The sequence below is a fragment of the Parasteatoda tepidariorum genome, chromosome 5, assembly GCF_982258835.1.
Source record: "Parasteatoda tepidariorum strain Cologne lab strain chromosome 5, Ptep-v5.0, whole genome shotgun sequence".
In the NCBI taxonomy this organism is placed as follows: Eukaryota; Metazoa; Arthropoda; class Arachnida; order Araneae; family Theridiidae; genus Parasteatoda; species Parasteatoda tepidariorum.
Genome location: NC_141759.1, coordinates 51,765,656 through 51,776,634, shown reverse-complemented (window position 1 = coordinate 51,776,634; position 10,979 = coordinate 51,765,656). Strand labels below are relative to the sequence as shown.

The window sequence follows — 10,979 nt, the reverse complement described above, 5'->3', positions numbered from 1 at the left end:
AATTATTTTGAGTAAATTTTATTACAATTATTTTTCAATATAACGAGAAACAACAACTTATATAATTATTTATTCTCAGCTAAATAAAAACTTTTTTTTTTATTAACATACATTCAGAATTTATGTATAATATCATTATAAAAGTTTTTAAAAAAATACATAAAAATTAAGGAAAATCAATGAAAACCATATAAGTTTTTTTAAAATAACTTTTTATTGTCAAAAAATAAAATCTGTATACATGAGACTCATAACAATGATCTATACAAAAATATATATTCTTCAAAAGATTATTAAAAAAATTTTCTCACAACAAGACTGCAACTATCAGATCTAAAATAATATTATTTTAAGTACTAAAAATTATTCTTAGTGTCCCTTTTCCCTTTCATCTAAAGTTTTTTTCAATTGAGACAGATCGGCAAGACGGGCTTCTCTAAACTGGCGTCGTTCTGGTATTTTTTCAAGAGGACATATCTTGCATATTTCTTCATTTAATTTTTTTAAAGTTTCTCCTTCCATCATAGGATTAGGGCCAAATGTTTCTGACACTTTATAAATACCTTCACTGTATCGATTACAGTAATCAAGCATGCCTGAAATGAAAAGGAATTAGAAGCATTAATTACTGTATTAAAATTTTTTAAAACAGTTAATAATTTAGTATTATATTTGGAAAAACGGATATTAACACTAATTAGAAAAGTAAATGGAAAATAACATTTAACAGAATAATACTAACAGTCAAATTAATTACAATAGCATTTCCAGTTAAGAGTATGAAATTATATTGAGCATTTTATGTTTGTGTTTTATAAAAAAAATAATAATAAGTAATTCAACAAATACAAAATAAATAAATTTAAATTAAATTTAAAATAAAGTAGCATGAAAGTTGTAATCCTCCTGATTTGAGTTTAATGTTTTTTATTTATTTATTCATGTTTAAAAAAATTACTAGTAGTTTTATTTGATCGTAAAATACTATTAAAAATCTAGAAAATAAAAGTTACAGTTCATTAGATTCAGAGGGACTGTTCTTAGTAATTCTGTAGAACATCTACAGATTTTTTTTAATCTCAAAAATTTAAAGCAATTACAGTTAGTAAAGCCAAGACATTCTAAATTTGCTTCTTCCAAGCAGAGCCAGGTTCTGCAATTTCTCTACTTTTATCATAGTGAGATCTTTTTAACTCAGTCCAGACATTTTTTGTATGGTTGACCATTTCTTGTTCCCTCCATTATTAAAAAAGATAGCTTTTTTGGATTTGAATTTTCACATTAATAGCCCTTCTAATTCTGTACAATTTCATTACTCTTAAAATGTTTGGTTGTCGATATTTACTGTATAGTACATGAATGTACCTAATTCTAGATTGATATTTTCCCTAATTGTTTCAAAATCAGAGCAGAGAATTTTTCTTTCAAATAGTTTTTTAGTCTTATTTAGTAAGTGCTAAGTATAACTTTCTTAAAATTCTGATAGCAGATTAAATTGTCATAGTTTTCTTCAAAAAAAAAAGATATTTAGAAGTTCTAGAATAATGCTAGCATTATTTCCTTCGCTTTGATAATGTGACAATTTTGCAGATATATGTTTTAAAGATACTTCTGAGTAGAATAAACAATCATCACTTTATTGGTGAAACAAACTCGAAGAAAAAGATGACATTGCTTGCTAAAGAAATTTAAAATGAAAGTTGCGATTTTTATTGTTTTATCCATCCTTTCCTTATTACAGTAAAATCTCAGTTAAAATGTACACTTGTAGTCCTGAATAAATTGTCAGGAGATTTGTTAGCTTAGGAGAAGGATATGCTAATTGAGAAATATGCTGTAAATTGTTTTAATTAAATTAAGATGGTGGTTCAGTTTAATACATAAGGAATTATATTAGCTTTATAAATTGAAATTGAAAGACAAATGCTTATAATATAAATCTTTTTTTACCACAGACATTGTTGTAATTTCAATGCATTTAACATTTTAACTTCTTTTTCATCATTTTTGGAGAGAGAAAAGTAGTAGTTTTAGTAGTTTTTTCAGTGATATGATATCAAAATAGAGCAGACAGGGAGAGAGGCAAAATATTTAGCCATAAATAGAGTGAGATGGAGAGCTACGATAACGCTCTATGCTTCAATTTGGAGTGAAGAGGAATACGTACATATATGTATTTTTAATGTATATATATGTAGGAGTTAGTGGAGCAAGGGAGGAAATAAAGACAATAGTTTAATAATGAAACTTAACATTCAATAAAAAAAAGGAAATAAGTTTAACAATGATATCATGACCAGTGAGAGCTGCCTACTTGCAGTGTTGCCGGATCAAAAATGAATGTTCAATTAGATTGTTCTATAGAAAAGAGTAAGAGTTATTAATTTATTCGGGACTTTTTCCGCCTGGACTCTATGGCACTGAGGACTTTCCCTTCTTGCCTGGCTGGGGCCTTTTAACGAGGAAGTAGATGATGCAATTCGCCCAACTGTTACATATATATATAACATTTTAAGAATTTATTGATGGAAAAAAAATTTAAAATGATGTTACCACTTTAATTCAAATATTTAAATTTTCCAAAGTAGAACCAAGTTCGGATTACTAAATAATCCAAGTCCTTTTGTACATTTTTTTTTGTAATAAATCTTTTTTATTACAAATTTTTCATTAAATCTAAACTAACAAATAAATTTTTCATACCTTCAGCATTAAGGTGACACGTCTCAAGTGCACCCACAAATGCATATCGTAATCCCAGTCCATCACACATGGCAGTCTCAATATCTTCAACTGACATGATACCATTCTAAATAGATAATGTTACCTATTATAAAATTAATATTAAATAATTCAGATAAATAAGTCAATTCAATGTGATATAAATTTATATGACTTACTTACAACTAATTATTACAATAAGATTGGGTGTTTTGTGTTTTTGGAGCTTTTTTTATGTTTTATTATTTTTCCTTATTTAAATCTGAAATAGCAATTTTCTTCATACGTTTGGAGTGTAATTTTTACAATTTTGGAATAATTTGAAAAGGTATTGAGTAATAAGTCTACTCTATTGGGAATTGCAAAAATAATAATAATAATAATTTTCATGATCCATAAATGCATATTAATGAACAATGCATTAACTAACATAAACATATAAACTTAAATATAATTGCTAATTTCAAAGCAATATTTTTGCAATAAACTAAGAAATAATTTTTTTTATTTATTTTTATGGAGAAATTCAGTAAGAGTTATGGAAAATTCCTGTTTTGGAACAAGATGAACTAGCTAAAAGGGATTACATCCATTTAGATCAACAAGCCACATTAAAATAAAAATTAATACCTTGCAAACTTAGTGAAAAGATAGAAAAAGTTTAAAGCAAAATATAAACTAGCATTGGTTATTCGTAAATAACTATCATGGATATAACTACACCTAAAACATAATTATCAAGAATAATTACATTAACAGTTGTAATGATCAAAAATAACATAACAATGAGAGAACAGCACACAATACTAATTAAGGAACTAATTATACGTTTTAGAATAAAATCATGTTACTTTTGTTTACAATTTTATGTATATTAAATAAAGACAAAACCAACATTTTGTATAAATATTATAAAAAAAATATCTTCCTTTGTTTTTAAAAAAAGGAACTATTAATTAAATTTAAATTATAAAATTTCTTCTAATTTTTTTCAGAATAATAATTTAACTAACGAATTACTTAAATTTAACATGCTTCCGCAAAACCATGACACATTATGGTAAAGAATAACATATTAGGCATAAATATTTTTTTTTTTTGTTGTGTGCATGCATGTTTCTAATAAAATGAAATTTGAGAAGAGATAGAATAGCAGAGGAAATTAGATATTTAAAGACACAAATTTACCTGAAACATTCTATAACATTCATTAATAAGAGCATACTGGATTCTATTAACAGCAAATCCTGGAACTTCTTTTTTTAAAATAACTGGTTTTTGACCGATTTCTGTCATTAAAGCTTTTGTTTTATAAACAACATCTGGATCTGTCCATGGTGCAGGCACTATTTCAACAAGAGGAACATAATATGGTGGATTAACCTAAAAAAATGTTGTGTATTACGTTCTTAAAAACATACAGAATATCATACAAAACTATGCACAGTGAAAATTTTTAATATAAAATTAATAAATTTGGTACTTGTCTCAGAAATACAATTTATTGCTCAGTCTAGCAACTTTGGCCTACACATAAAAAATGGATATTTCAGTTTTTTTCCCATTCTTTTTGCCTAATTATAAGTTAAGTTGTCTATTTATTTTAAGTTTAACAATCTGAGTATAAATATATTTACATTTTTTTTCAATTTCATACATAGAGATATATAATACTGACTAACATACATATGTTTTATATACATTTTTATGTACATATTTTATACTATTCCTCCAAAAAATTATTTTCCTAATTATAATTTAAACGTATAACATTGAAAACTATTATTTTTATGAAGTTTAAAAAAAAAGCTGTAGTATTTGGCTTAAAAATTCATAAATTTTTCCAAATTATTATTTACACAAGATTTCAAACTAATATTTTTATATTAAATATACTTTTTAAACAACTTTTAATTGATTAGAAATTTGTTTTAAATTCCTTATACTCAAAAACAAGCGTTCTAAAAATAACTTGGTTTGGTGGTTTTTAAATTAGTTACAAATTCTGTAAACAAATGTACTTACTAACCAAAAAAATATAAACAAGGTTTTTAAATAACTGACATTTGCAGCAACAAAGCGGCACAGTCTGAGAACAAACTAAATTGACATTCATGCAAAGATTTCAATTGAAATAATCTAATAGGCAATAGAAAACATTATATTATAATGTTTCTAATTAGCACCACCATCTGTTGGCAGGTTTTATAACTATCTTTGAAATTTAAAATTAATTGTGGTTTCCTAAACAGAATGCAACAAACAGCAGACTTTTAATTCCTTTTCTTTCTTTTTTTTTATTGATTTTTTAAAATATTTTTAAAACCATTGTTGAACAGCCGACCAAATTTTATGGGTTTACGACTACTAACATTCAACTTCGTAACCTTGTAATTAACCCAATACAGAAAACAAGGGAACTCCTATCCCCTGAGCCATCGCGGCTCGTCTTTGATTGATTTTTTAAATCATAGTTCATTTTTGTGATGCTTGACATAGTAAGTAAAGAAATTGAAGAAAATCAATCAAAACCTAAAGAGAAACATAGCACTTCATAAACAATAAAAATCAAAATAAAATAACTATAAAAAAATTACTGGGTGAGCCACAATGACTTGACATTTATGTTTAAGTCCTTCAGAAAATGAGGAAGCTGGAAAACAGCTTGTTGAGCTACTTAAAACAACATCATTTGAGGCATACTCGTCCATCTCTTTAAAAACTTTTTTCTTCAATTCTAAATCTTCAAATACACATTCCTAAAGAAATAAAATACGCAATCAATATTTTTAAAAAATAATAATAAGACACAACCATATTCTTTACAAATTTTAAAGAGAAAATTAGATAAATTATAAAATAAAAATCATTATGAAAGTTTAAAATTTTAGATTAAAACTTTATTTAACAATAATCAAACTTTCTAATCTATTAAGTTAATCTTAATTGTGTGCCTGAAACAATTTTTTGCCCATTTCCAAAAAATAGAATTTCTAAATTAGAGAATTTTACTATTCAAAATAGATGTATAATATCTATTTTGAATGGTAATTTATGAAATACTATTAATTCAGACTTTTAATTAATAAATGTTTACTAAATCATATAGAATTTTAATAAACTATACAGATATTCTTGAGAAATGATACAGATTAATTATTATAGAATAGGAAGTCTTTCTTATTTAAATAAATATTATTAAAACTGTAAAGTTTGGCAACATTTGATATAGTTTCCTATAATCAATTATAATGTTTACAGTAGATGTGAAACAATGAAACCAAAGCTTACACTATTTTTATATCAACGAAAAGGAAAGTAACTCAAAATATTTATTATTAAGAGAAGGGGGGAGATCTTTGCAGAAATGTTCACATTTTGAAACCCATCTTTGAAATGGAAAATGCAGAAAGCATTTTAAAAGATACTTATTTTGTTAGATTAAACAAAAAATTATTATTAAGTAAATGTAGTTATACTTTAGTAAAGTGTACAAGCATTGTCCATGTCTCAAATTAAAAAAAAAAAAAAATTTAAAAATAAAACTTAGGTGATCATTATTTACCGCGGGGTCACCCTACTTCTTTCTCACAAAAAAAAATTTAGTTGCTTGTTACGAAAGATATTTTGAAACACAACTTTTAATTCAAAGTTAAATTTTAAAAATTCAATCAAAATATAGGAATAATTTTATTAATAATATAGAAATAAATATAGAATAAAAAAATATAGAACAAAAATATAGAAATAATTTTTTAATTTTGTAGTAAAAACAACAGTTAAAGGCAAATCTAACTAAAGCATGAAATCTATAAACATATGTAACAGTTAAATGTTTTTATCGAAAGCAATACAGCATTATATAAAATATTGATTAACATGCCCAATTTAATTATACCTGAACATGTATGGAGCCAGAGACACAATCTTCCAAACTATAACACTTCTTAATCAAGTTAAATTGATCACTATCAGAAAGCTTTCCTCTTAAGTTACCAGACTCTTTTAACTTTTTCAACTGGACTTCAATATCTGCATGAGCATCATCAACTTTAGCTGGCTCAACATCATAAATCCTTACTTCATAGCCAGCACTTGCAAAAAGCATTGCCCATACCCTTCCAATAACACCACTGCAAAAAGAGATAAACAGATGAGTTAAAACATAAAAGTATTCCGAAATTGAAAATAAAAATTTTTAATTTTTATAATATGATGTTTTTAACCAGGGTTTGTTGATTTAAATCAGCTTGATTTAAATTACGATTTAAATCAACTGATTTTTTTATAAATATATATTGATTTGAAAAAAACAGTGTTTTAAATTTTTGATTCTTTTATTATTTCTTTTCTTTGTTTTAAAATTAATTTTAAATAAATTGTTGCATTAGTTTTAAAATTTATTACTGCTGCATTAATTAATGTATGTGTTAAATTCCAACACATTTGAAATTACATTTTTAAAAATTTTTTAATTCTTGAGATTGAAAGTACAGATTAAAGTAAACATTTAAGTATTTCTTTCTCATAATATGTTTACAGTATCTTTGACATTATCAGATTTTCTATAACGAAATTTTGTGAGAAAAAAATTTCAATGAGTACATAGATTTTTGTAAAAAAAATTTGTAGCTTAACTTATCTATTTTAATATAGGATTAAAAATGAATATTTTAAAATAAAAATATATAGATTAAATATATATTTATTTTTTGATGAATAACTACATTCATAAACACAATCTGTAACATTTATTTTGTCAGTTTAAAAATCAAGAGAGAAAAAAAAAGTAATCACAATTTTAAATTAAAATTATGGTTTGGTAATTGAAACTTTGTTTTAATAGTTAAAGTTTTCTATAAATTCTCTATTTCATCCAGTCTTTAAATTTCAATCATGCATTTGTTTCAAAATGGTTGCTATGCATTCAAAGCTATGTATTATAATGAAAAATTGTTTTAGGTAGTTAGAGCTTCTAAAATATTCTTATAATACAGTTTTAATATTAATTTAATTTTTATTAAACATTTATAAAGTGTTTTTAGTCATAAATCAAAGTTCTTACAGTGTATCTGAATAAAAATCAAAAAAAATCAGATTTTTTTTTTTAAAAAAAATCACGAACCCTGTTTTTAAGGGATGTAATGTCTAGTATATTAAACTTTCTAACTCACCCTAACTAACTTTGTGACAAGATAGGATGTACATTCTTGTTCACCAAACAGTATCCTGTTAAGAATCCAGAGGTCACAGGTTCTATCCTCGCCAGCATACATTATGTAAAACTCTTCCACAATCCTATTTATTTGTGAACATGGGCGACAACAACAATACAGCCAACTTATGTTCTCTTTACCAGATACTAATGCCACAACATACAATGACAATGGCAGGCATTCAAACCAAACAAATAGCAACACCACAAAGCTTTCAAGCAAGTCAAAAACATAAAATTTTCATGCCTGACAACCCTCTTTCATAAGAGGGGAAGTTTTGGGGGCACGCAGTGGCCACCAAATATCGCAAGTTTTAAGTCACAATTTAACATTTTACATAACTTTTAAAATCTAACTAATAAATCAAATAGTATTTTCAGATAAAATACACTGGTGCAAGAAATTAAGAGAATTTGCAGACTTGGTCGATTATCTCTAGAACTACGGGACCGATTTTAATCAAATTTGATGTGTACATACATTGATACAATACAAAACAAATAACCACTCAACAATTGTAATACATATGCATGATCGTGCGTAACACTTGTTGGAGTTGGAAGGTATGAAACTGTCACAGGATAATTCAGGCCAATTGCCACAGGAAATGATAAACTGCCTTATTTCAAGTGTGAAATCACATTGCAAGGCTTGTATATCTGTAAGAGGGGATCATAACCCCTATTAACCTTTTTTTTCACTTATTCTGCAACCGCTGTTTCATACATTCCGACTGCATGCATGTGTATTACAATAATTGAGTGGTTATTGGTTTTGTATTGTTTGAATGTATGTACAAATCAAATTTTATTAAAATTCGTTCAGTAGTTCTAAAGATAATCGACCAAGTCTTCAAATTTTCTTAACTTCGTACACCAGTGTAGTTTGCTAAAAATAAGATATTTTTAGTTAACTATTTGTCATGCTTATTAATCAGTTACGCTTTGTTATTAAAAATATCTAACTAGACATAAAAGTCGTTTGATGATCAAAACTATTCTACAGATTCTTAGATATAATTCAAAAGTGTCTAATATTACAAAAGTAAATTTTTACGAAATTATATGCAATATTCCATGTATGTAATAGAAAAACATTATTAGTAATTGCACCCATAATCGTTATAATAAAAAAGTTTAAAATTTTATATATTGCTTTAATTTATCAAATTCAATCAACTTTAATGAACTTATTAAACAGCATTCTAATAAGCACCATTAAGCATTATTACAGCACAGAAATAGAATATCACTAAAAGAATAGACATACTACATTTAAAGATCAATCAGTTGATACATATAATAGTGTTCTAAAAAGGTTATATTTTAAACACAAACAATTAGCTAATGGTGTTTGCTTAAAATATTAACCTCTTTGGGACATAAAGAGTCATAAATGCATTTGTAAGTCATAAATGTTTGGGACGAAAGAGTCATAAATCAGGATGGGAAAAAATGTGGGCATGGCTAATTTAACAAACTTATTTTATTTTAATTTTAATCAATGTTAGCTCTAAGTGTAACTATGTCTTTTTATTTTGAATTTAGCAGTGGTGAATTAAATAAAGCATACTATTATTATTCTCCTCACAAATAAACTGCTAAAGTAATAGTTTGGCTACCAGTTTCATCTTTTTTAACCAGATTGAGAATATTTATGCCGACACAGATACGAGTCTTTCAAATTTATAAAGTCATAAATGAAGAATATACATATTAATTTTACAAAAACTTATGTACCAATTGAAAACTGCCATACAATCTTCTTAGCACATTTGATTTATCCACAGAATATATTTTTTGGTTACCCTACACATTTTTACTTTTTAAAACACACTTTAATAATGTGATATCTAGAAAAATTATATTTGCAATTAACAATGATAGGATTTTATAAACTTAAGTTTAAAAAAATATACTAACCAACTATAGTTAAGATCATCAGTACTGATATTATTTGGAATGACATTTACTCAGAAATGCTATTTATTGCTCATAGTATATGATCCTATTTCAGTTTTAATCAGTTAAATTACTCTATTTTAAAGGTAAAGATCATATGATCATATTTTTTAATCATAGGAACATTATCAAGCGACAATTAAACTTAATCTTTATGTATTTGAAATTAAAATATAAAATCATAATGTAATTTTTGTTGGCATTGGAACACTGTCGATAAATAAATGTTTCCTCGTTTAATTTTTTTACAGGTTCATACTTAGTACTCTAAGTTGTTTTTCATTATTTTATTTTGGAAAGTGAACAAAATTGATGCACTAGATAACAAGCTTTAGTCACGGTAAAAACTGTCAATAATAATAACCTAGTATATCCCCTAAATCCCTATATTTGACCGAACAAATTGCAATTTACACTTTATATATTTTGATGGATTTAGAGTTGAAAAACTTACCTTCCTACAACTCCTATTTTACCTTTCGATGACATTTTTCTGTACACTTCCCAAAAAAATGTGAAGAATTATCTAAAAGTAATTCTTATTGTGAGGATAATAATCACATGAAATCTGTTTGCTTAATGATTGTAGATTGTTTACTATTTATTGTGCTCATGGATCATGTTTCCATGGTTAGGCTTCCGGATGCCTATTTCTGCTGATCTCAAGAAACATTTATGAAAACTGATTATTCCATGCAAGCTATAACCACAGTTATTTATCCGCAAAAACGAAGGTCATGCCCTTGGCCAAAGGTCATGCTCTACACTCCATGGTCATACCAAAGAGGTAAAGGTTAAAAGGGCATTTTTACTGATTATGGTTTATGAACTTCTGATCACCGTGCAATTTACCCTCGAAAAACTCATTACCGTTTCACTCTTCTCTGCGGCTAGCAGAAGTGGATTTAAGCGCATTCATTACCCTTAAATTCCTTAAGATTGTACTTAAAAATCAATTTATTGGGTCAAAGGTTTTCAAAATACTTTTACTCACTGTGCACATACACTTTATATTGCTCAATGTGTTGCAAATGTTCACTCGTTATATATAAAGCCGTATGTGTTTTTGTTACATGAAATT

The 10,979-nt window shown here is 26.1% G+C and overlaps 1 protein-coding gene across 2 annotated transcripts; it reads right to left on the bottom strand.

Annotated features, from left to right (window-relative positions):
* Nucleotides 1-260: 260 nt before the first annotated feature.
* Nucleotides 261-10,553, bottom strand: LOC147809336 (lambda-crystallin-like). Of its 2 annotated transcripts, none has more exons than XM_087163913.1 (6): nt 10,353-10,553; nt 6,620-6,854; nt 5,319-5,480; nt 3,910-4,104; nt 2,704-2,809; nt 261-596 (listed from the first exon to the last, which is right to left on the bottom strand). In XM_087163913.1, the coding sequence occupies exons 1-6, from the start codon at nt 10,385-10,387 to the stop codon at nt 370-372; spliced, it is 960 nt and encodes a 319-aa protein (XP_087020039.1). In that variant the 5' UTR covers nt 10,388-10,553; the 3' UTR covers nt 261-369. The 2 variants fall into 2 exon arrangements, with proteins under 2 accessions (XP_087020039.1, XP_087020040.1); XM_087163914.1 differs by lacking the exon at nt 10,353-10,553 and adding an exon at nt 7,896-10,298.
* Nucleotides 10,554-10,979: the final 426 nt, after the last annotated feature.